We start from the raw sequence: 27,761 nt of genomic DNA, 5'->3' as shown, positions 1-27,761 counted from the left end.
CCACTGCATATCTCTCTTGGTCTCATTTTCTTGACTTTCCTGCTTTCCCTTGCACTTCCTCTCTGTTTCACTTTTAAGGCAATCCTCAGCAGAAGCCTATCAGTATTCAGAGTACAATTGAAATAATTTTCTCCCCCGGATTATGGGTAATGTTGAAAGTATTACAGAAACACATCCTTCTAAACTCACCCTACTGAAATATCTCAGTGTTATATTGTTCCAGGACTAAGACAACTCAAAAAATGTTTATCTTGATGTAATGCACAATAAAACTGCTATGTCATACTGCAGCTCCATAACACTGAGACGTTTCATGTATTGTATTTATTGTCTTCATTAATAGAGTCTTGCCATAAAGGAAAAAAAAATCAACTTCACTTTCAAATACTGTGACTTATACTGGTTAACATCTCCATAAGGACAGTGAGACTTGCTCTTGCAAAGTTCATTCCTATGAATTGTTTGACAGGCAAATAGGTGTTAATGAGTGTATTTCCATCAAGTAGATTTTGGTCTTTTTTTTCAGTGTGTCTTCAGAGTGACCTCTACAGTGCAGTGCCTCTGCAAGGAATAACATCTTGTGTGCTGGACTAGAAGTGAATGCTCTCTAGTCAGCACTAGAAGCATTTGAGGGCTTCTGATCTTTTATAGTTGCCTCTGAATAAAGTAGGAAATCTTGTTTAATGCTGCCTGAGAAAACAGACAATGTTAAAACAGGCAGTGCTGACATTTTTTATGGGAAAATGTTGAAACGTATGAGGGAGAGGTTGTAGTATGGTGTTTCCTTCACATGTGTAGAAACGTACAAGAAATGCTCTCCATTTCATGGTTTAAAAATGTGTGGGGCAAGAATTTAAAGCAAGTAGACTGACAGTAGCAGCCATAAAGGACTTTGTGTGTTGCTGTTCAGACCTAACTGGTATAGATCTGTTTCCTTTATAAACACTCAACGCTCAGAACTGTGTTCTGAAATAAATGCAGATTATGTTGAACAAAGGCATGTTCAATGGTACAGCAAATTTAAGGGCTCTACAAAGAGCTTTTAAATGTGCTGTACGTTTTCTGATGGGTCTATTTCCATCCCCTTTTGCAGATAATAAAAAAGGCTCTAGGAGAAATTCAAAATGCTAGATTGCCTACCATGAAAATATAAAATCATCAATTCACCTAGTATTTCTTAATTTAACACCGCTATAACATGCAAATACAGTTTAATGTCTCTTCTGTCGCTCTTGATTACTCTTGGCTCCTAGTTTGTACAAGATAATTATTTTACAGACCCTTTTTCCTTAGGGTAGGAAACTCAGGTCAAGGTGGGAATTTGCTCAGTTTAACTAAGGAGCTGTGTGGATCAAGATGCTTTTGAATGTTTTTTTGATTTGGCCCCAGGAGTTGTGCCATCACTTCCCATCCTTTTTCCTCCTGGTTAACAACAGGACTGGTAGCGAAAGATCATTCTGAGAGAGGAGCCATCATTGTCAAGAATATTTGTTTCTTCCTTCTCTTCTCACTCTTTTACTGCCTGCAAATAAACTCAGTCAGTCTTTGGTAATATGGAGGTTTCCTGATTTATGCAGTTTCTCTCTGTAAGTTTTAACTTGTAGCAATGCAAGAAGAGGTTGAGATTTTTCTCCAAGAACATGCAACCAGTTCAAGTTGTGTCATCACAGCAGTGAGCCAGTTTCCTTGGTGACAAGTCCCATGCATGGCCCCGTTAAAAAGTGAATACTTCATATATTCAGGCATTTGTGTTGAAGCAGGTGTTTCTGAAATTGGTAGCAAAGAATGGGCTCTATAACCAGTAAAGAAAGTTGCAATTTTGAGGCTGGGCGCAAAAGAGAGAATGCATTTATTCTCATTTTCACTTTGCAGTCAAGATAAAATTAAACCAGAAAAGAGACCTTCAAAAATACTCATCCCTGCCATCCCTGTTTTTCTATCTTAAAATTCTCAGTTCTTAGTTTAAATTCACATTTCCGTCAATAAAGAAGTAATTGTAAGGCTGAGTACTCAGAAGTACAGGTTAACTTACAGCAATAAAATCAAATCTTTAATATGTTTCACAGGGAAAACAAAATAGCTCAGATTGTAAATCATCTTCAGTAAAAAAAAAAAAAAAAATAGTTCAAAGACCTATCAATACATTTGAGCACCAGTTCTTGATATCCAACCTTGAGTAATCACAGGTAGGAAAAATGTTGTGGAATAGGAAAGGAATTGTTTGTGTCTCACTTCTGCAAGTGACTGTGACTCATAAGTGTCCGTCGCCTTCACTGTGTTTGACAATTATTGCTTCTGTGGCATGTGTATTTTTTTGGGAAAGCAGTTTCTTTCTGCTTCCTCTGGCTGGAAAGTTTAGTCCTTTCTTGAAGGTCAGGGTTTGTTTTTATTTTTCCTCAGTTCCAGTGGCAGCAGTGACAAAAAAGCTATTCTCCTTTGAGGTCCATTAAAACAAACAAACAAAAACAAAGAAACAAACAGACAAAAACAAACAAACAAACAAAAAAAAACCAAAAAACCCAACAATGCAATTAGTTGTCCATTTTCTCTGCTGAGATTTTTACAGCAAACATTAGCCCAATAAATGAGAAAAATGCAACATAAGACTGTAAACTGTAAAATGTAAGATAAAACTGTCATTAATTCCCAAATACATCTTACATAGGTATGAAAGCAATTTGTAGAGCAAGACAGGTATTTAAAATACAAGCAGAGATCACTTGTTTTGGTAGAAGGAGGTAACTAATAAGTTTTTAGACATACAACTGTTACACTGAGGAAAATATATAAAGTCCTTTGGTGAGATCTATAGTTTTGGTTCTAAATGTGAATCAAACCATATTCTATAGCCTAGCAACAAAAATGAATCATTTGTATGAAAACACTTATGTATTCCCCAAACTGGCAAGTATCTGCTAAGGCTTTGGTTAGTTAAGTTAATAGCTATTTCTAATTATAAACACAAAACCCAACTCCCATACCTCATTCATAAGCGATAGATCCAATCTTCTTTAAAGGTCTTTGTCAACTTCCAATCCTAGCTACAAAAAGCAGAATACTAGAAATACTGTCATAATTGTGTACAGTATGTCAATGTATTGGCCTCATTCTTGATGGCATGAAAGTATTTTATTATGCAGTAAGGTATTAAATATTTTTTTTTCCAGCAATGTCAGCAGCCATCTTGAAATCTTTTCTTTATAAAGTGGCATGATATTTCAAAGTGAATAAAAGAATAATGTTCTTCTTGTCAGGCTATAGTCATATAACTTTCCCTGCCATTCAAGTATAGAATTAATGTATGTTTCTTGTAAGCATTGTATTTTTGTACCAATATGCTCAATTTTTAATGTCTGTTAGTACTGGTTAATAAAATTAATTAATGACATATAGGAAATTTAACACAAGAAGGTATCATAATATGTTAGGGTACACAGCAGTGTCTAGGCTGTAGTTTAATTTAACAACAGTGCATAAAAGCAGAGATTGCAAGTCCCTTGCAAGAGTAGGTAGTTGTTCACAGGAGTAGTTCTGTTAATTGCAGGGATTTTTCCAGCAAGTACTTTCAGGAGGGGTTTTCAGCCTGACAAAGTATACCAGAAATGTCTTAAACTGGCAGCTTTCACAAAATATATTTTGAATGGTGGAATAAAAGTGTATCAAACAGCAGGGTTTCTTCCCAAAACTCTGAGTGAGGTCGCTGTGGTTGAAAACCTGAGAGAGTCAACAGGGAGCTGAGGTCTATATTTCAGTAAAGAAAATGTGAAATGAGGGCAGTAATAGGTGAATTGATTTGAAGGAGGTAAGTCGATGTGTAGGTTGTTAAATGCAGGAGCGAATTGGTTTAGATGGGGAGCTGTTGGACTGACTGACTTCTGGGCAACAGAGGTTTAGCTCAGCTAAGTAGTATCGACTGAGCGTAAGAGTTTGATGAGAGAAGAATTAGGCATAATTAGAAGCAAACAGAATAGATGGGGAAGTGTTGGGCAATAAAGCGTGTTGTGGCTGTTGATGTGAATTAATATAAAAAAACAACTGGAGAAGGTGGGGATTAAAAGAGTGAATTAGCAAAGTAAAAGTAACAGAGTCATGGGACTGCGTGAGGCAGGTTGGAGTGAATGAAGGGAATATATGTTAAAATGAAGTGGGAAAGGAAGATGGTGGGAAAGAATGAAACATGGAGAGAATCTCTCCTATGGGATTTGTTTTCCTTTACTGGAGTTTGCGCGCACACAGAAAAGAAGCCATTTCATTTAAGTCATTGTGATTTGTTTTCATTTATTGGAAATGGCAGTGGTAGCTGAAATAACAGATAGAGAAAAGGTTCACCATAGGCACAGAATTTTTACTTCTCCATTATGTAGAAGGTATTTTATCTTTCCTTTGAAAATAAGCCTTGGTATGGGGAAAAAAAGATGTATATTGTCTATTCTGTTGTTTTGAAAGATTGTTGTTGGGTATAAATATTCAACTCTGCCTCAGATCTTGGTATGCAAAGGTCTGGTGTAATAAATATTCTGCATTCAGTTGTTACCCCTTGTGCAGAGCAAATTAAATAATTATCAGGAAATGATTCCTCCTCTTCGGAAGTCTCACCTGCTCGGTGGTCATTCAGTGTGCCTATTCTCTGGCTGCTAATACAAAACTTTATTTCTTCCTTTAATCCTCAGACGTCTAAGCTCCAATTTTCTCCTTCTAATACCCTGAAAATATTTTCGAGAAGTGCCTTTTCTCTTCACCTAGCAAATAATTTCATTCCTTTTAAGTAAGGAGTGACAGGTGTGGTATTTTTATAAGGTTGCTGCTTTTATTTTTCCAGAACATTGGCTTATTACAGCCAGACCAAACGATATCCACTGATTGTGGCTAACATGGCTTAAGTCACATTTAAGTTTTATATCTATAGTTTGAACTTTTTCAGTCATGTTAAACATATTCTGAATGTGCAAGCAGGGCTGAGTATTAATGAAGTTATTGCATCAACAAAACCATGTGACTAAAGCTAAGCTGATGAAGTGAATTTTATTCAGACAATTTGAAGTTCTTTTTATTTAATATCTGTCTACCTCCAATGAATAAGATACCTTTGTATTCAAGTAAGAATTAAGATTTCTAAAATGTTACATTGCCATGCATATTTTAGGCTTCTGAGCAATCTTTCAGCATAAATCAGGACGTCTAGATGTAAAATTATTTTTTTTTTTAGTTCTAGAAACTTAAAAAATGCACAGGTAAATGTTTTGAATTGGAGTTGGATATTTATGCCTTCGTCTAAAGCAGCAAAACATGATTCAAACTATTTAAAAATGTTCTGCATTAGTCTAATATTGCCTAGTCTTCTGTCGTTTCTAACTACATCGTCTGCATACTTTTGAATCAGTTTTTGCTCATGTAAGCATTCAATAGATTGTCTATTTATATCTTGATTTTCTTCCCCCATGCAACATCATACATACACTACTCATCCCATAATCTTAGAATCTGCATCTGTATTTCATCAGCGAGAAATTATTTTCTTGCACAGATCTAAAACTGTTTACTGGTATCAATATACAGTGAGTAAAAATAGAAACATAAATGTTCATGTGTGGGGCACAGACGCATCCTCACTAAATTAAATCTAGATGATAATTTTATTATGATTTAAAGTACAAATGTTTGTAATATCTGTGTCAGGCTACTGTGCTTATTGTCTAGGCTTAAGGTATGAACTGTATGGAACTGTGTACAGGAAACTGGAACACTTACCTAGGTAAGCTAATCAGTAACTCTTTCAGATGCAGTATTATGCTTGATTCTGACTGTATTTGTACCTCTGATTCATGCTGGCATTCTGCTAGTATTTTACCTTTGTGCACCACTGAATCTATGCACGTTGTGTCGCTCAGCCAGGCTTGCCCAGAGCTTCAAAGTCTGCCTGTCAATTCAATTTACCAGTCTCTGTTAAATTAAGTATCATTGAGAGCTTGAGATAAGTATATTCTCAGTTCAGCAGGCTCTGCAGTGAGGTAATACACTATTTGTATTGTGTTTGTCTCCAGGTGGAAAGCCATAGTGTTATACTCAAACCTTGCATAAAATAAATGCATTTTATTTTTCATACAGAATGATAATTGAGAGCTGTGAAGTATAACCATGAAAATAGTATTTAAAAAAAAAAGGTACTTAAGACTGCTTTCCATTAACTTTCTAGATTAATTACTTATTACTAATAGTTGTCAAATATGACATTTTAACTTTTTACATTTGAAAGAGGTTGAAGCCTCTACAGGATTGATAAAAACCTTTCTTGTAAGCCCATAGATCATATTTCTAGTTGAATAGCGAAGAAATCTTACAGCACATTTCCTTTCCTCCAAATAATAATAATCAGTTCCATCTTTTTTTTTTGGTGCGTTCACTAACACATGATTTGTAAAGGGGGTTGAGTCTAATACTCTTGGCCCAAACTCATACATCCTTTGTTTGCGATTGTGTGGTTATTTCTTCATACAATGTAAATCAGTTTCTGGCATGTTTACTTGAGTAGGAGTCTTAAAATATATATATATATATATATATATATATATATATATAAATGCTCCAAATATTCGTAATACAAAATAAAATCCTTTCATTATATGAATTTTCCTAAATTCTCTAGTAAACAAGATGAGATGTGTGCCTGTGGTAGCTTGACGCTGTATTTCCTGGCTGTCTTCTCTGTCCGTAACAGTTTGCCCTACTGTTTTACTGGAGCTGACTTTTCCAGAAGAGGGGAGCACAGAGGAATTTGCAACTCAAATAATCAATAGCTGAGAATATGCCAAAACTTTGAGAGTCAAGGAAGTGCAGATACAGATGTTTTTGCTGTCCCTACTGTATGATGGTGTGGGAGTTACTATGTTTTAAACTACCACAGCTGTATCTTTCCATCCCTTTTCAATCAATCCTAAATATTATTAATGTTTTAAAATGGGCACAGAATTTCCAATATAAAAGGTCCACAAACATACAGAATATTCTGTTACATCGTAGTACATGTTTTTACATAGCATCCAAGTCATCAAAGAGCAGCAAGCTGGCAAAAAAAAATAATCAAATGGAATATTTTTACTTGATATAATTTTTTCTCTGTATATATTTTTAAAATTTCTCAGCAGCCTAGAATACACTGAATTGTCTCTATAGTGACAGTTACTAGAATGAATACATAGTGGTAAAAGTGGATGGTGTGTGATTCATTGCATGATAGTTCAGGACTGTTTCAGGTACATCACTGCTTTGTATGTCTGCTTATGTGCACCCTATGGGTATCTCTGATCCATTGGAACAATGTTCTTTTCACAAAATTTCCCCTTCCTGAGGCAATTTCGTGCCTACTAAGCTACATTACCCCCTGCTTAGTACCATCTGATATCAGACTTCATGACAATTATAAACATGATGCATTGATAGCCACTTAATTACCCTTGTTCAACATGGTAGTTATATTGTCAAAGAATACAAGTTAAACAAGACCTCCCTGGCCCAAATCTGCATAAATCCTCAATAATGAACTTGTGTCTTTCAAAGAGTTCCTCTACAAAATCCTACTAGTCTGTAAAATTTATTCTACAGATGCACTTGAACTTGCTGATCTATAATTGCTTGTTAAGTTTCTCTTTATGGAGATTATTTTAAGAAAATTGCCAGCTTTAGGTATTCACAGTCACATATCAGCATATGTAGTGGAAGATTGCATAACAGCTAGTTCAGGAGATATATTTTGGAGAACTCATAGGTAGGGGAAGGGAACCATCTGCAGGTCTCTTGCAGGAAATAAGTGTGCCACCATGAATTGTTTTGGAAACTAATCATATAAACATGTTGTTTTGTAAGAAGCCATCTGGTCAGTTATAGCAATCTATGTGCAAGTGCAGATGGGTATGAGAGCTCTGGGATCCATAACCCTTAGTTACCATTCACGATCTTCACAATAATGCCTTAGTGCAGACCCCTTTCGATGATGTATTATTCCACTGTGTACAGCAAGAGACAGAATGCTCCAAAATCTGATCTCTTTTTTGGAAAGGCAAAGTACTGGTAAAGCCCAGAAAATTTTAAGGAAGAGAAATTTTCCAAGTTACGTTCTCCATACAGCTGAGAGCAGATTTAGGGTAGGTAGTGTAGCACAAGGGCTTTTAGTAGATGGCGCCATGTATTTCTTCATTGAACTTCTCATATTCCAAATCACTTTTGGTGATTTTTTTTTTTTAGTTAGATTTTGAAATGTACAGCTGAAGAGAGGAGTATGTATTTAAATATATGTTCACAGAATGAATAGAAATTGATTAATGGAACTGAAAAAAAACCACCAAATAATTTCTAACTTACTGGATCACTTATAGTATTAGGAAATTGCATATCATGCAACTGTGGCACTTCAGGAGGTTTTGGAAGCCATGCTGTTCTAACAAAGGATGAGGTGATTTCTAAGCCTTAATCTGTGCATTGAAAAGAACTGAAAGGCTTCTGACTGACTTTAACCAATCTGTGTGGCAAAACATATCACTTGAAACCATTCTGGTCGGGCCTGGATGACATGACCTAGACAGAACTCCATCTGGAAATCCAAGAGAAGTTCAAATCTGTACTTATAAAAATAATCCCATTAACTATATTAAAGATGTGCAAACCTAAAGACTCACGAACCTGATAGAGCTGATCGTATAACTCCAGGGAAAAACAATAGGTTTGGCTTAAGTTCAGAGAAAGTGTGACTTGCTATTTTCAGCTTGAATTCTATTACAGAGAAGCTTGATGAGATATTTTCCAGTAATGCAGACCATCCAAAAATTCACTTTTGTTCCAAGGTTTTCTAAACAGTGGAGGAATGGAAGAAATCACAGACCAGTAAGTGTGTATTTGATATACAAAAGCAGCATTCTTTACTCAGAACATGATTTAGTGGATTTGTTGTTTAGGAACCAGAATCTGAGTAACATGACCTAACAAGTTAGCTGTATCTCCTTATAGTCAGGGCAACAGACCTGTGTTCTCTATTCAGTTCCCAAATACTCATTGTTTTATCTCTAAATTGTCTTTTTGATGCTCTCTGGAATTGAAAATGTTATTTTTTCAATATATCCGATGCTGAAAAACAATGAATAAGTCTTGTAAGTCACTGCATGCTTTCATTTCCTGCTGATGAGAGTCACAGTAGGGCACAGCAAGCATCAGTCAAACACTGTTTGTATTCTGTAGTCTGAAGATCAGGCCTTGTGCAGAAGTAATCAATCACTCTAGATTAAGCAAAGGGCCCTTTTCATATTGGGTGGTTCTCTGTGACATTTGCAAACACTTTTTTGGCACAGGATGGCATTTGCAAACAGTTTTGGCATAGTGAATTTATGGAATCCATTCTCAGAAATATCGCAAGCTAAGCTGTCAAACATGAGTTTGTAATGTTTGCTACAGATCTCCTGAAATGTCATCGTCTCAGTTCAATTGTGCTTGAAGAATCTGTTCGAGGGTGGTTGGCCAGGGGGAGACTAAGTATTGAAAATACACTGTTCCTTAAATCAGAAAGCTTATGTGCAAATATACCCGCATATGTAAATTTTACATCATTACTAGAATGGCAGATTTAAAAAAATAATAATATAGTAATGAAACAACATGACTTAAAATTTTCCTCCTACTGTAATTGTTAAATTTTGAGTGTTGCAAGAAAACAAAGAATTCTGTAATGGGTATTTCATTGGGAATTTTACCAAAGATTAAGTTTAATTATTGTTCCAAAGTAGAAATTTTGATGATTTTGAAGAGTTAGAAAGAGAAAAGCCTTTCTAAAAGGCTTTTCAGAAGTCAAGCTGACAGATGGATATATAAGCTTTATTCCTTTCTCTTAACATAGGAAACTGTAAGGAATACGTGAGAAAATGTGGTTTAGAAAAATTAGTTTATACCTCTTAAACTGCAGTCTTCCAGAACTTATTCATACTCCTTTCTGTACAATGCTGACAGTAATGGGTAAATGGATGTATCCATTCAAATAAATGAGGCAAATAATCTTCATGAGGGAGGTGTCTTTGTACTCGTGCGTGTACTTGGCTTTAATCCAGACCATAACAAGTTTGTTTATGCCTAACTGCACGGTTGTTCGAAAGGAGGTGGGTTATTTCTTTTCCTCATTTGAACTCATATTGAAAAATATTTCAGCAGCCATCAGTCCCTTACGTGAAAATAGCATGAATTAGCTACAGGCCATCACTGAAATTCAAAACATCATACAGAAAGCTTTGTTTCTTGGCTTTGTTAATCTGCCAGCTATAAACAGGGCCCATTGAATTCTGTTGTATTTCAGATGCTATTTTTATGACGTATTTTTAATAGATTTGGCACTTCTGTGGTGACAGCAGAATCCATGAAAAGTTAGCAGAATTCTAGAATAACTTCATGTAATTATAGGCACTCATCCATTAGTAACAAAAATTAATGTTATGCATGCTTGTCTTTACTTCCCTGCCATACCACTTCACCTCATTAACAAATTAGTAAAGAAAATAGTTGTTGCTTGTTTTTTAGGAACTTTCTTGAGAATGCTTCAGAGGTCTCCAGATACATTCTTTACAGGGACAAATTAGTCCAAATGCCACTGCAAAAATGCAAAATGATCTCAGCTATTGAGGTCTGTGCAGAAATAATAGAGGTAACTTCATCGTGGAGTTCATCTGCAGCATGCAGAAATTGCACAGCTATTCTCTCCATGCTTGATCCACCAACTGTTTCGGTATGGCCCTAACACAGGGACAACATGGCTGGAGTACTGGGTCTAAGTATAACATCGGACTATTCTTGTCTATGATGATGTACTCAGGAGCTGCAGATTTCCGAGTCCTAATGCAGACCTTGTTTTATAGTGAAACAGGTTTCTTCAGTTTACTCTTGCTAAAATAACCCTGTTTTAGTCAGAAGTTACAGGAAGAATTTGTACTGGGATGGCTGATGTCACTGTCTCCAAGAGCAGACCAGAATCACTTTTTATCTTATCTTCACATGTGAATTACACAATGCCCCAGAGGTTGATTATACCAACAGCATTGTGAAGGTTTATTTTTAGATTAAGATTTTAAGTGTAATGCAATTGCACTTAAGAGTTTAGTGAAATGCCTGATATATGGGAAGGAGAACCACTAATATGTGGGTCTGCAGAGATTGCTGTTCCCTGTAGAAAATGTTAGAAATCTGTGCCTTGTAAACAGCTTGCATAAAATTGTTTAATTTTGCGACTGCAAAATGAGCCAAAAAGCCTGTTTCTTACTAATCCGTGTCTATTTTAACTCTGATATCTTGTTTCTGGGATTTTATTCTAAGCTGTAAGAACTCATAAATTAATTCTTTATAAGAGATTTAATTTATTAGACTTAATACAGTTTCTGGGCAAGTCATAAATATACTGAACAGCTCTGAAAGTCTGACTCCTTTTAAAGTCTTTCAGTAGAAGACTTCTACAAAATAAGGAGATAAATCCCAAAGCACTAGCTATTGAGAACAGCTAGGTATGACCAAAGGGAAATTAAATGGGACTGGTTTGTATTGTCAGGCAGACTGAATAATTTATCTTGTTTTTACTCTTAGTGCTATAGCTGAGTCAAATGAATCTAAATCCTGGGGACTCCAATAAACCCCAGTGCCCAGCATTTTCTAAGCACAAGGTAGCTGTATGTGTAAGAGGAAAAAAATGCTTCAATATCTAACCGTAGAGCTGTTGTTACTGCAGTCAAGTTGATGTATATCACCTGTGTTAGGGCTAAATGTGTCAGTGTAGGCCTTTGCTTTTCAGACCCATACAGTAATCTTGCAAGGAGGAACCATAGGCATGTGCTGTGTATGGTATCTTTTAAGACTTTTCTCTCCTCCTGCTGCTTGCAAAGCTGGAGTATCCCAACAAAGATAAACTTCTCCATCATCTCACTGCCTTCTGGTACTGTATCCATTCATGCGTAATACTGATTTTTACATACAATGCTTCATTGATCTATTTCTAAACCAGGGAAGGTGATACCTCAGGAGCTTTTTCAGTTGCTGTTTAGCTCAACATCTATTCAAAGCCATAAAACGTCCTCTGTCAAGGTTGGCTATTCTTCCCAATGCCAAAATCTTCAAGTGGCTGAAAGCCACAAAGCTTAGAGAGACAAGGAGAGGAATAGCTTCCTGGGGAGTTCATAGGCAAAAGTGAAAGTGACTTTCTAGTGATCCCATAACTTCCTTATGGATCAAATCTAGATGGGCAGCAGCCATTTCTGCTGCTGCTTTATGTAGCTAAGAACAAGCTTCTTCATGTAGCTGAGAAATGGAACGCTGAGCAGCCCCCAGGCTGTTCCTGCCCAGTGGCTGTGCAGATGCACTCCAGCACTGGAGTTGCACTTCAACAGCTGCCAGCAACATGAGTCACAGCTGATGACTGTTGTCCTAAATTGCAGTTCATTTATTTTTATCTTAAACACCTTGACAAAGTTGCACCTGCATTAGAGAGGGACCAAGATGATTTACTTTGTAAAGGTTCTGAATCTGATGATACCTGGAGAACTGCACTGGAACTTCAGGAGCTCATGGTCAGCAAGGTACTGTGTGTTTAACTCCTACTGGAGATGGCAGCGGATTTTGCTTCCTGTTAACCTCATCTGGAGTCATGGGTTTAAAAAAAAATTAAAATTGGGGGAGTGGGGGCTATGTTTATCATTGCCATTTTGTTTCTTTCTTACAGAGAAAATAATTGAAATCTGACTAAACAGAAAATCTGATTTGGTTGCTGATTACTGTGGTCTTCTCTATGCTGGCCTGCCTGCTGTCTGTGTAGTTTTTCTCTAATCCAACAAGAACGTTGCATCACAAGTTGGCTCCCAGTGTTATTTACCAGGCAGCATCATACCTTCTTTGATTAGCTTCCTTTTCTGTGTTGGATGAAATATAAACGTTAGTCCTTGTCTTCATTACCAAGAACAAAGTCAGCATTTCCCTTGTTACTCTGTTGACAGTACTCAATTCTGTACTTTATTTACATATTTTCCCATCTTGATTACTTTTGTTTATTTGGAGAGTACATGTTTAATTTCAGTACACCAAGTTTCAAATCCCTCTCTGTGATTGTTTCCAGCTGCAGGTGCTCTATTTCTATGTTCTATCCAACTCAATTTGAAATATTTTAGCTTAGGGAAACTAAAAATAATAGTCTAAAATTAAGAACAATCAAAAAGCTCCAAAAGATTGAGGTGAAGACATTCTATATTTTCAGGTTTTTAGGTCATGAATCACTATTAGTATCAAGCTTCTGGTTGGGCTGCAGGAACTTGCACTTTGCTTTTTTTTTTTTTTTAAATACTAAAAAAAAAAATAATAAAGCAACTGCTATAAAGCACTGTTCTTCACTTTTTGTTATTGCTAGCATATCTTCCAGAAACTTTACGATGTTTCAGGGACACGTCTAGATGTGCCATGAGAATGGTCATGTCAGCTCTCTTCTGCCTCATTGCCTATATTAATGTCATGGTGTAATCTTTATGAGAAATGAAAAATACTTGAGAAAAACAGCTGATACCTCTTAACTTGATGGAGCAATTAAAACTCAAGCACTTTCTTGGGAGATCAAAACACAATGTATTGATCACAACTTTTCTTTATAATTCCATTTGCTGTTACGGTAATTTTAAAAGAAGGGTTTTGTTTTTAAAAATAAAATAAACATGGCAATTTGTGCAGGTGCCTTTTTATGATGGGCAGTTTACTTGCAAAACTCTAAGCAAAGACAGCTAAGTTATGTTATTCCCATGGAGACTATTTAAACTATCCTGAAAAGTGTAAGTGTTTCTGCTTGTGGGCAAATATTCTTGCCTGGCTGAATTTGGAGTCAAGAAGAGTCAAGGAACATGGAAGGCACAAAGCTTCTCTACAGGGAAATGTAGGTGGCAGGATTCCAGGATGGGAAACCAGTAACTGCTGCAGTGCTGCCAGTCCTCAGGTCTCACAGCATTGTCCACCAAGAGGCTAGGTTACGTGGTGTTGCAGGTTAAAAGTCAGACATGGTGAAGTGCATCAGAAATAGGAACCAGGTTTTCACTGAAACTACTCTAAGTATATTAGTGAGCTCAGAAGCAATGATAAGCATCGACAGGTAGGAAGAAACTTTCCAAGTTTTCAGATTCTTCCTCTGTATGCTATTGGCACAATTAGGCAAATTAGAAGAGCTGGTGAATCTCTCTTTTTTCACCACTTGGCATGAAAGATGGAAGTTTTTTTTTTTTTCTTTTTCTGTTCTGGGTGAATAAGAGGTGTGTAGGTTAGAGTGGTAAATATGTAATGCCTTTTACTGGCTTTGTATATGCTAGTGTCTGAGAACACACTTCCCGTAAGCTTTCTGTTGTTACTTCCAATGCCAAACATATCGATCATGGGCTGTTTAGAAGCTAATTTGGTAATTAAAGTTGTCTCCATGTCACTTTTCAACGCAAACAACTTGTGAATATGGAGGAGGAGGTGTCTGGCTAGTCTCCCTGTAAAGCACTGCAGTCTCAGCACACTGAAATTGCTACTCGTCAAACAGGAATTTTACTCTGTTGATTTTAACGTACATGAGGCATTGTGAATCCTGATGCAGGTCTTCCGTTTTTAGTTACCTCAGTGGTTTTTAATAAAAATGTATCCTAGATCTTTCTCTGCTTTCCTTAAAGATAATTACAGTACTAACAGGAAAAAGCAAATCCAGATATTCACCAAACACGGTTCTTCTAAAAGGAAATCCTACCTTTTATATGAACAACCTTGGAACACGTTCTGCTTCTGAACCATTTGTTTGTTCAATTACCCTTCGCTGAGCAGTGGTAGATTGTAATGCTTACTCAAATTCGGCTAACCCCCGTAGAGTAGAATGCTGTTTCCTAGGTGAAAATGGATGGAATAGCCAAACTTCCTGTCTTTAACTAATCATTGCAATACACAAAATAATTATATAAAAAAAATAGTACATTATAGTGAAGTTCCTCTTATATGCATGTTCGGTGATTTGTGGCTTTCTAGTTAGTTGTGAAGGGATCATTTGCTTCAGAACTGTATTTACTCATCATTTTAGCTGGAGTACCACCGAAAATGGAAAATAACCACTCCCTAAAGTAATAGACTTTAGGTACTCGAATGTTAACTGGTGAAAGGTCATTATTGTAGGGTTCTGAGCGTTTCCTGAATGAGTGTGCATGCCATCCAAAATTAGACATGGGTATTCCTCATTTTGTAGACTGTGACTAATGCATTCTAAACATTCATTGGACAGTTAGCATCTTGGTATGCCAACTTCAAAGTAGTCAGTGGAAGAAAAAAGGTCTGATCATCAGAATTCTGTAAAGTGTCATGGTTTACAGAAAAAAACAAGTATCAATGCAGATGATGTTTATGAAGAAAATCTTTGTGCTGATACGGAAACTCATTTGTAGCATGAGAACGTTCAAGTTAGGATCATTTGGATTATAACAAATTAAGCATGATTATGAGTTGGAAATTATTTCACAGCAAGAAGAAATTGAATATACTATGAATGCTGTATTTTGTTGTAGAAGTGTGTATTTTGAAGGAGAAGGAGCTGCATGTTAATAAAGCAGTTGGATAGAATATTAGAATAAATGTTTTTCATTTCTTGGTCAATTCAGTTCTAGTCTTGAAGGGAATTGTTTTAATAATTTTAATAATTGCTTTAACTCGACAACTTTGCTCTAATAGAGTGTCTTCAGGAGTTTCAATGCCAAATTGCACTATAGAGGGATTATCTTACCCATGTTGTTCTATTTCTTCTGTAAACAGTTGACTATTTAAACTTCCTAGCCCAGTCATTTGTATTAATAGATGAAGATCACTGCTTCTCGTTAATAGTTGTATTTCCTTTCTGCAGAATTGGAAATGATGATAGGAATGTGGCTCCAATTATTTTTACACTTCAGCAACTGGAAACAAATATATTAGCCAGAGTAACAGGAGTTACTAAAGTATACAAAATGATTTGATGAAGTCTTAGTTAATAGTGCCACTAAACAATTGTTAGAGATGATTGTAGCTGGCAGAAGAAGGTGCTGAAGTGTGTATTGGCAGATCAGAATTACTTACTGCTTTTTTAATAAGGACCTCATCATATAGTATAAGCCTTGTTTAATATTACCTTTTTGAGGAGGCCTGCTGTCTGAATCAAGTTTACCACATTAAGTATTGGGATTTTAACCGGCAATTCGATTATCATGACAAATGAAAATACGAATCACACAAGGAAACAAAAAAGTCATCAAATTTATCTGCCTGCTAATGTTTTTCTTCATGAGCTGTGTTTAATACAACTCAGGCAAAGCTAGGATCATGACTGTCTCCAGAGATGCATTTCCATCAGAGATACGTGAACAACCTGATCCTGAGCTTTGCTACGCTCCCAGGATGTGCTTATTGCTTCTATATTCTATTTCAATTTCAGAGTGTTATGAAAGTATTTCCAATTTCAGGCATGTGACTTTATTTTTACTTCTCTCTAATTTTATCCTGAAGAGTAGAAAATGAGATATGAAATAAATTTCTTTATGTAAGTGTTCATGATGTCATTTAAAAGAATGCTGCAGTTCCAGGTGCATGTAAAGAAAAGCACACAAAGTATGCTCTACATTTTGATACATGGACAGCCAATGAATGAAGGGTATGAAGAAACTAGAAGCTGATTAAAAAGACCAGTTATTTTAAGCTGTTTTCTAGAGATGCACCTCAGGCAGAACTTGACACCTAGACAAAATCAATGCATCTGAGTTGGTATCCAAACAAATGCTGAGCAGATCAATCATGAATGCTTAAAAGCTAAACAGTGACCTGGTGGGAAGAAGGAATTGATTCTCAGCAGGATGCTTTTTTCTTCAGACTGGGACAAGGTGAGAATGCAGAGAACTCGAGCCTCTAGTGCTTGAGCATTCCACTGCTGAACAGGTTCATGCCTGGCAAGTGTCCAGATGCCTGCCAGACTCAGCCTGGAAAATTAAACCCTGTTAGGACCTCAGTGGCTAGGAAGGTAATAGAATAAAAAGGAGAATATTATGTTAAAACTGAAGTGGTGTAGCTCAGATATCAGATGTAGACTTGAAGAGTAAGTGCTTATCACAGGGACTGGGGGTAGCTGTTCTGGAACAGTTATTCTAAAATAACTACACCCTGGTTTAGATTTACATATTTTAAATTTGTATTTTAATCTGAATAAAACTGTCAGCTATGGCTGAACCCTAAATCATGCCCCAAAATACTAACTGAAAGACTGCTTTTACTGAATGAGACAAATGAGAAAGTGGATTTGAAGACATTGCGTGCAGGTATGCTTATTCCTTCTTCCTCAGTCCAAAATGCAAATTGGTAAAAATAGATTGAGAACAAGTATTCCAGTTTCATCGTCACGTGCATTTGCCAGAACTGGTAGGATCACCTTAAGGTGCTCATACTTCTGCCCAAGAGTTCATAGAATATCTGACCTGCTGAACTGTCCAGCAGTTTGAAAAAGTGTCTCATTTAATGCCAGAGACTCTTTAAGTATCATTTGACCTCAAGGCCAGAACTAGAATTGTTAAATCAGGTAACGACAGACAGAATAGGTGGAAGAATAATCTTCCCCTCCTACTTTGTTACCATTGGTTTTGAGGGGGGTTGTTCATTCTTTTCTCAAGTTTAGTTGTTATGCTTTCTGGGTGTTCTTAGAAAGTTTGTGTTTTAATTGCAGAGCAAAAAGCTAGAGCTGAAATAAGGAAGTTAGATGGCAAATTCTTGCATCAGTTTTTGAAGTAGGGAGGAAGGAAAGGGGCTTAAGATACACACTTACTAATGTGTGACTTTTCTCTCTCTCCTGTTTTTTTTTTTTTTTTAATACTCTAAACCTTTTGTCATCATACAACCTCCATTTCCATGCAAATGGATCAGGCCAACAACAGCTGAAATTCAGTTTCAGCTCCTGTTTGTCTTTTTGTGCTGGATGCATGAAGATCTAATTCCTTGGTTATAAACTGCTTTCTGTAAATCTGTGTAACATAGCAATTTGTCTTAGAGTTTGGATTGTAATGATAAAAATTAGCTTAGACATTTAAGACAAATTAGCTCTAATTTGATTATTAGATAAATGTAGTTTAGGAGTAGTATCATTTAAATTAGCAGAATTACTTGTGATTTTTATTTATTTATTTACATAAATCAGTGTTCATGCAGCCATCCTAAAATGATCTTATTACCTCAGCCATTCTTATGAAGACAGATGGATATTAGTTCATCTCTCTTCCTTTTAGGGGAATTCATTTTGCATCTTTTGCACTTCTTTCTTTTAATGGTATTTTTCTTCCACAAGGGAAAAGTGACTTCAGTGTTGGGCTGACCCTAATGTCATTTTGTGGATGTGCCAGCAGGAGGAGCTTAAGTATTAAAATGTACTTTCAAAAAGCAATCACCAAATTATAGTAATTGCACACAACACAGTGCTTTCTTTTGCAATGTAAACTACCATATATCCACAAAGTAGCTGTCTGTCAGCCTGACAGAACTAAAGCGCTATCAGCAGTGTCCATCCTGCTGGCAAATTAACCTAATTTATTTTAAGAAAAGTCCAACAAGACAAAAGAAATATTTTAATTTCATTGTATATTTGATCTTTAGAAGCTTTTATATTTACATGTTCTGAAAGATACATATTTAATACAGAATCACAGCCCTCTGAAACCACTACCCCATGCTGTTTTATAAACACTAGAGAATAAATAGAAAACATGAGAGAATAAATAGTATAAAAATAATGAGTAACAATATTCACGTTACTGAAAGCAATCCATGATAATGAGCATAGCTGAAATTGGATTCACATGATCGAAATTTTCTACAGCATCTGAGATAGCAACGTTGAGTTTCAAAATAACATATCATAGGACTGGGTTTGGAAGTCCAGTTATCTTTGGCAACCAAGAATTAATAACATACGGTAAATTAATTGCAGAGCTTGGATTTTATTGACAAGAAAAATATAGAATTCAAGACCTAGATTATTATTCTTGTTATTAAAGAAGATGAGGATATATCCCACAGGTGTTTTATGCAGCCTTTTCATGTAAAGGAATTCCTAGTTACCTAGGAAGACTCAATATTATATGTGTGGTGAATCTTAATTCAGAAAAATCTAACTTATTATTTTAACTGTTACTTTAGACCGTTCTGTGAGGAAAGCTAGACAAGTAAAATACGCTGTCATTAAAAGTACTCATTGTTTTCTGTTAATGTTCAATGTCTGAATTGGACACATTTTTCTCTGTACTGCTTTATTATTATTTAGTAAATAGCAGCAAATGTGGGCATTTTAGTTTCAAAGCTAATGGCTACCAGTGATAAAGTTACTCTGTCTTTCAGAAGTACTCTGCTTCCTGCAAGTGAATTTTACACTCAGTCCCAGGACTTGTTAAAGGCCTTTGCTTTGCTAAGATCTCTAAGGTGTTCAAAGTGCTTGAGTGGAGCCTGCATGTGCCTACAGCTTTTTTAGGGCTGTCTGAGCTGGGAGGAAGGTCACTGCAGGAAAAAGGGAACTACACAGGGTAAATTCAGTGATTTAAAATATATATATCATATATGTGTATTTATTTAATACGGCAAGAACTGCAGAAGAGTGATTCTTCCACTATTGACTTGTTATTAACTCACTCTGAAGATAGGTATTACAGTTTTTTTTAATTATAAAAGTACATTTGACTTTGTATGCAGTGTAATTTTATTGCCTAGCTGAGTTGCAAAATGCAAAATTTAGTTTTATTTATTGATTTGTATGTAAGAAGCATAATTAAAAACCATGTGGAGTCCTCTAAGAGAATGGCAAAAGTACAATGCTATCCCTTTATACTGTAGTTTTCCGAGGAGTCTATAGCCTCTGAATATCACCTAGGTAAGCTGGAATTTTCTGTTACTGCTTGTTGTTGAACTTAATGTATTTCTTCTCAGAGTCTTTTCAAAAAGGCTCATTCATCTAAGACTATAGTCTATTGTGGGTCAGAAGAGACTGAAGAATTCCCAACAGGGATGTATTGCTAATACGCTTCATCACGTAATGATACATCCATCCATAATTAGAGGATTGTTAAGTAGAGCATCATGCAAGCTCTTGTCTATTTTGCTTGTACTTTTATCACTTCAAAATGCTTATACCACCATTTCTGAACTGCAACCCATAGAGATACGCTTTTATCCTGTAATTTGCAGTCTTCCATAAAGTATTGAAAGTTCTACTAGTTCTCATTTCTGAAAGAGCCCATTTGTAATTCACACTTGAGATACCAGTAGAAAGAATGCAATTCTGTGTAGTTGAAGATGTGTGCTGTACTTTGCAGTCATGTGCCAGGCTCTCATAACATCTGCTTTTTTCATGTTGAGAATAAGGACATAATAATTTGCATATAACATAAACTAGTTACTTCTGTCTTTGTTTCTTTTCTTCCTAGTGACATTCCACCTTCTGGAGAACCAGTAAGCAAAATCAGCCGCTCGAGAGTGACTACCCGCTTCCCTAAACTGTCTCGCAGCCATCAAAGAGAGCCCCGAAGCCTGGAACCTCAGAGCGGTGATCTTTGACCCTTTTTTGTAATTGTGAATGCTGGAACCATGTACTTAAAGTTGTCCTGTGATTCCTTCCTAGCTTATATTTATAATTTAAGCTCCTGAAGAGACTACAGCTGCATCAACTTAAATCCTGAAAAGAGACATTCATAACTAAGGGTCATATCCTGATTAAATACTTTGGAAGGCAGTAATCACTTTCTCAAAAAGAATACAAGAGCTCTTCACTGGGGCTCAGCAAACAGATAGGCATTTTATTTGTTTTCTGAAGCTGCATTGCACATATTCTCCTTTGTTCTTCTGAAGTTATGTTCTTCTGAATTCCTTGTTTGTATTGTGTTGTCTCACTTTCTACATGTACATTTTTCTGGTCCAGACATGGGTATCGTGTCACCACAATTTATTTTCCTTAAAGAACAGTTATAATTATTACTACTTTATATGTCAGAAAGATGTGCTTAAAAGAACCTCACTAATTTATTACCTTTTGTAAATAGAAATACTTTTTTTAATTATTATTGTAAACCTCTGATATACGCAAAGGTTTTAAAAAAAAAAAAACTTGACAAAGTAGGTGACAAGGGAAAAACAGTACAGGTGTAAAAATAGCTTTTCTATGTTTCTAGTTAGGTGTTCTCAATAGCTTTCATTTGTGGGAAGTAATTCTTTAAAATCAGAGAATGTAATAATTTTTAGTGAAATTTCAGTCTTGCTATAAGGCTGGGTGCAATATTATTAATTTCTACAAACCACCACAAGTATATACAAAATCAGCATGATACAAAAGTGTTTCCAAGTCTTGGGTTATATTTTGTTATTAATTTGTCACTGATGCTACAGAACAGACCTTCATCATTAACTGGGCAGTATGGAATTCTTACTCTTTTTTTTTTTTTTTTTTAAATCCTTCACATAGTGATAATTAAGAATTGCCTGTAATGAAAGTGCCTGTTACCCATCACCTCTCGCTGAACAGTAATCTGTGATGGTACTGCTGCAAGAGTGACTGAAAAAAAAATGGCAAGAATTATTACAAGTGGTGGAAGTCCTGACATGGATTAACTGGAATCCAGTTCAGCATCCATTAGCTGTACTGCCATAGGCAGTTAATTGTGTGTTTAGCTATCTTCCTTTCTTCATTATGTTTAAGCAATGCACATCGAAATTTTCTATCAATTGTATTCTGGTTTTCAATTGTGTAAGAACATCTTTCTTCTCAGAAGTTTTTCTTTTGGATAGCGTTAACTTAAGTTGGTGTATCTTGTCATTTTATTATCTGTTAATTTTATTAAATTCTTCCATCAGTAGATCATGAAATCTAATGTTACCCTCCAAGAGAAAAAAAAAGCCACCCCAACAACAACTGATGATTAATAACAGACTCTTTACATCAGTGCTCTATCAAAGTTCTGGCAAACTGGAACTTCTGCTTTTCAGACCTGTGACCATTGTGTATTCTTTAGTCAAGCACGGTCCAGTCGTTTTGTGACACTTCTCGAGTAGGGATTCATTACATACAGCGAGTAGTGTCTGTGGGCTGGTACAAAATTCAGAATCCAAAAGGGCAGCTTGGGAGCTAGCCAATTTCTTTTTTTATTAAAAGATGAATAATTATTGGTGTCTTGTGTAAACTAAAACAAGGCATTTATTGAAGAAGGAAGGAAAGTGGCTATCTTGTCAGTTAACACCTCTCCAAACTCTTCAGTCTGATACACTGCTGACATGTTAAAGTTTGCCTTTGTTGGAAGGAAAAGTAGCTTTAATGATGGTCCCAATTTGAAACAATTTTAAATTAACTTTTCAGAAAATAGAGCCTTGTTTAGTAGAAATATGACGCACCTCTATTAACACCGAATTGCAAGTAAATCTGAAAGAAATCGTAGTGTGGTATATTTTGTGATTTATCTGTTTGTCATGTGAGGCTTTTCAGGAAATAACTCACAAATTAAAGGATTCCTTATTCAGAAAGTTGCAAATGGTAAGAATTCTCATTTAGCATAGCCTAAATTAAATTTTCTTTTTTAGTTGCTTAGAAGAAATTTTTCTTGTCGCTACATTTGGCTCGTAAAATTATTTCATTCCTCATTATCTTGTTTCTTGTATTTTTTAATGTATGTATGTAGATCACACGAAAACAGTAAACTTGTTTACTGTGTACAAATTGTTCTTTATTAACTTTACCTGAATTGTGTATCAGCTCCTAAGATTACAATCTGCAGTGTTCGCTTTGTGATACAAGATGGGGTAGTGGGTGCATTACTAATCCATTTAAATACTCATCTGTGGTTTCTCTAAAATCTCAGAAGCTAATTAAATTAAGCCTTTCTTTACAAGTCAGCTTTCCCTATTCACCTGGTTACTTGTGAAGTAAGGTGCTTGCATGACTGCAAGGAGATAGGTGTTGATATGAATGCCCACATTTTTATCACCTCAGGACATTCTAAAATGCCCTGTCTTTCTGAGAATTGTAATTTTCTGTCACAAGTTCCACTTTTTCATTTATTTATCAAAATCAGGGAAGTCTGTTGATGAAGGATGACCAGCTGTTATTAAGAATCCTAGCATAGATATATTGCTTTTACAAAATACCTGTAACTGTAGCAATGATTCTACCAATTTGAGTGATCATACCACTTCCTCCTGTGTCACCTAATGCCATGCATGTAATTACCATTTTCGTACATCTCATTTCTTTTTCTACTAGCTGAGAGCTCTTAAATCCTTCTATCCGCTCTATGGCTTATGCACAGTGAGTTGATGGGTGCAGCCAGTTCTTGCTGGGTGCTTTGAACATCTCCGTAATCACAGAATAGAGGACTCAGGCCAATCTGGTCCCTGTTATTCCTGCAAGCCTTGGACTACAGCATGGTATGAGGCAGCGTGGAGAAACTTGCAGTATCATTTCCATTTCAATTCTGTTTTATCTTTAGACATACTTGGATTCTAGGGCTGGTCATCTGGATCCTTTAATTACTATTCAAAATAAATTGTGAAAATAAATGGCATTACTTTTTAATTTTAATGCTCTTCTCTTATCACATGCAAAATGAACAATTTCCTAAGAAATACAGGGCAGGCAAGACTTGCATCTTTTGCAGATGTGATTGTCTATCAGTATTATTATTAATTAAATAAATTTTAACTGTGTTTTTTGAGAACCTCATTTATTTAGAGATTTTGTCATTTGTTATAGAGAATGCATTGTATTGGCTTTGCTTTTGCATTAAATCAAGTTCCTCAGTAATTATAATAAATTTCCAAGGTTTATATGAGGCAGGATATTGGCATAGTTATAAAGGTTTAAATTGATATGTCCATTAAATCACATTTTAGGAAGATCAGTAGTTTCAAAGCCAGTCTTTTTTTATGGAATATATTGTTGATGTGATAGTTGTAATCAAATTATATATACTATCTTACAGAACCTACCACAAGTCATAAACCTTCGTGACTGGATTAATACAAGTATTTAGAGAAAGGACGTAACGGTATTAAAGATAATTGGTTCAAAATTGTGACCCATTGCTAAGGTACATTTTTTTGTATTACAAAATGTTTTGTTGTATAGAGCGGTATCTGCATGGTAGCTGTCAAATTAATTAATAAGAACCTACTAATAAATGGGGTTGACTGACTCGGAGCAGCAAGCTAATAATAAAGGAGACGCAGTAAGCCCCACGTGAACTATTGATACTGTCTGTCAGGACATATTAATGATTTAAAAAATGATATTTTGTTAACAGAATCAGTTATTAGTACTTTCAGACATGGATGTTGTTCTCTTTGCTTCAAAACAGGCAGGAATCATAGTTCTGCTATAAATTTTTTGCCATTTCAAAGGTTCATCCCACCCCCCTCCACACTTGTGGAGAATTACAAGAATATCTTGTAATTCTGAGGACAGATAATCTATACCTGTGGATAGAAATACAGTTCCCTGCTTATAATTCCCAAGAGAAACCTGTGGAACAGCTGTTTAAAAGAAAGAGGAAGACTTTTTTTTTTCTTACAAACACATTTTTCTCCTTGTAAACAATAATACTTCTGTATTGGAGCTTATGTCACTTCTAGAAAAGTGGTTAAACAACTCAAGAAAGTAAAGAATTTTTCTCCTTCAATTTCTGTAGGTTAGGATATTTCAGTCAACACCTTGTATCACTACATGGAATATTAATTTGATGAATATCTAGCCATTTCAGTAGTTTCGTAGCATTACATATTGAAAGAATCACTTTGATGTATGAAATTATATATATGAAATATAGAAATATCAGTTAACCTGCTTTATGTTTCACATACTGAATGGAAGATAAAAACTTCCTCTACACAGTGGTCTGATACTGTACATTTCATTTATTTCCTACTCTGCACTAACTGTACTTTTATTTATTCTGTCCAATTATAGATAACATAGATAATCAGAGCATACTTCTAGTCAATGATAGTAGCTTACTTTTTGGTTAATAATAGCATAGAAAACACCACTGAGATGTTTAGAGAGGAATGAATTTCCTATATTTACAAATTGCTGCAGATACCAGGACTTTAAAAATACCTTTTTTTTCCATCTAAACAAATGTATTGCAATTCCCTGTAGGAGGAATCAGTTTGCTTAACAAGGCTTCAGAACTGCTGTCTGTGTCATGACAGAAGTTAGACTGTGGTAGTTGGTTTCTTGAGAAAAGTGTTAACTATTTAGGACACTAAAAATTACAGAAATGCAGATTTGGTTGAATATCTAATTCTGAAAAGGTGTATTTTCTTTCTTCCTGGACACTGAGATAAACAATTAAGTTTCTTGTATGTGGGACCAAACCTGCTGGCAAGTAAAGAAGCTGGATTTCCCTTTTGATTTGGGGAATTTTTTCTTTTGTTCCTTTTAAACTGTAAGAAAGATTGTATTAATTCTAAAACATATATATGTACAGTATTCATCTAAGTATTAATAAATGGTTTGTAATATTATTTTAACTTGTTATGCTAATGTTTACATTATAGAATTTTTAAGCAAATGTGTATATATAATTTTCTAAATACTTTCTTGTATTTTTTTTTAAATATCCTGTGGTAATTTTGTTGTATCTGGTTGAAATATGCTACTTTACAAGGGCAAAAATAAAAATTAACATCTTTTCACATTTGAAATAGAGTATGTTTACACCTTATTTGGTCTTTTCAGCTGTCTCGTAAATGATTCTGTGATTTGTTCATTTTTTCAATGAGTTTCTAGAATGATGTACATCGGTGTCAGACTTTAATTTGTTAAATAGTCTTATGTCGTATTTATTGACAGAAATCTGGAATATTTCAGTTTATAATCACATTATATAGAACACTCGGTAAAACAGAAAGGAAAACTATGTCAAGTTTTTTTTCTTGAATGTTTTCTTTTTTATTGAGATATGTATTTGGCTATTCAGACTGACACTTTCATATCTAGTTCATGACTGGATGCTTCCGTATCACGTGAAAATGAGCTGCTGGATTTGGTTGCTTCATTGAAGAGGAAAGTTTTAAATTGAAGCCCTGGTATACATTTAATCAATTTCCAGCTAACAAACAAAGCTGTAATTTAAAAAAAATGTAGTGTTAGTTGATTCTAGTACTCACAGAACAGTTTGCTGATTAATTCAATTAAAAATTTTCAAGACACAACTGTTATACAGAGATCTAATTAGTTGAACTGCTCATCTTTTTAAAAAAAAAAAAAAAGTTGTACAGACACTTACCATAAAACTCATAATGATGTTTAGGCATCCACATCTTTTAAAACTGTGGTAGTCGAGGTATCTTTATAGGAGCTAGATAACAGAACTTTATTTGAAATTGTCTTTGCAATCCGTAGGATTTTCTTGTTTCTAAGCAAATGTGGATGAGACTTGTAGAATACTTCCAGTACTAATAATAGCTACTAATAGTTACAGAGTATAAGCTTTTCGTATCTCAATTATTTGAGATCTTAGGCAAAATTGTACTTACGAAGTTGTAACAAATAGCTTCAAGCCATATTTTTTTTTTCAGTTTCTGTCTGCTTGAGGTGTACCAGACCACAGACAGCTCCAGCTTATTGACAGGTCCTTGTCTTTTGGCTATGAGAAGTTAAAGCCCTCACTGTGCCGGATGTACAGAATTTCAGCCCTGTAGAACAAGGCTCAGTTCTAAGAGAGTGTTTCTTGGCCATTTGAGCTTTATTTTCTGGTCTAACAACATGTCAGAGCTTTTTTGCTGCTGTGGGAAGAGTAAAGTCTGATCATCAGGAGAAGAAAGGCAACTAGTGCCATGTTGTAGATTCAGAAACCTGGGCCAGAGAAGCCTGGAAATAAGAGAGTTTATGTAAAAACCCTTATGGGTCTGTGGCAAAACCAGCGGCTGGCCAAATTTAACTGTTATTGTCCTCTTGGTGAGATACTGCTGCTTAATTAATGCTTTCAAAATCCCAGAAAAAGCAAGATAATTTAAAGGTTCTGCTGATTTTTCCACAAATCCAGGTGAAGATTAGGTTGCATTTGGGGACTTGTACTGCCTTGGTATTTCTATATGGGCCTACAGAGTTTAAGGATTTTCTCTTTTCAGGAAAAGATCTGCACAGGATTTCCTGCTTTTCTTCCCCCCAGAAATCTTAAGGAAATGAGGAGAAAGCTTTGCAGACAAGATCTGCCAGAAGAAAAGAGCAAAGATTATTTTAAGATAATGTTTAAAATGAGATTCTTGCTACTGCTCTTCAGTCTTTCCAAATGATTTTCTAACTAATAAATACTGTAAGTAAACTTCATCTATTTCAAAAATTAAAATAATAGAGAACTGATATTTTGTTATATTGTAAGTCATGCTTGATTTTATGTTATAAAATAATTGTGCAAATGATGGCATGTATGTGTATGTCATGCTCATTTTCTGAATTTTTCGTGCAATTTTTTTGATCTGGATAGTAGTAAGTATTTGTTATGTGTGGTTCCTAAGTAGGATGATGATAACTTTCTTTTTACTACCAATAGAATACTCCTGCTATTTTCAACATTTTTAAAAAAATTTCCCAGTATTTTAATTTTCATTAACTTAGGCCATTAATTAATTGCACCATTAGATTTCGTCCCATCGAGCTTTCTTCTGAGCAGCCCATTGTGCTCTTCCCCAGCTGTGTGCACACACGGTGGTGCCTCTTACAG

At 35.4% G+C, this 27,761-nt stretch overlaps 1 protein-coding gene across 1 annotated transcript in view; it reads left to right on the top strand.

Annotated features, from left to right (window-relative positions):
• SNX29 (sorting nexin 29) overlaps positions 1-25,896 on the top strand; it is a 139,684-nt gene extending 113,788 nt beyond the window's left edge. Inside the window, exon 21 of the mRNA XM_040574968.1 lies at positions 20,481-25,896. Coding sequence (XP_040430902.1) covers positions 20,481-20,610 — 130 coding nt within the window. The 3' untranslated portion in view covers positions 20,611-25,896. The remainder of the gene's footprint in view (positions 1-20,480) is intronic.
• The last annotated feature ends 1,865 nt before the right edge of the window (positions 25,897-27,761 follow it).

Source organism: Cygnus olor, chromosome 15 (genome assembly GCF_009769625.2).
Source record: "Cygnus olor isolate bCygOlo1 chromosome 15, bCygOlo1.pri.v2, whole genome shotgun sequence".
NCBI lineage: Eukaryota > Metazoa > Chordata > Aves > Anseriformes > Anatidae > Cygnus > Cygnus olor.
Note: the sequence above shows the minus strand (reverse complement) of the source record. Positions and strands in the feature narration are given on the sequence as shown.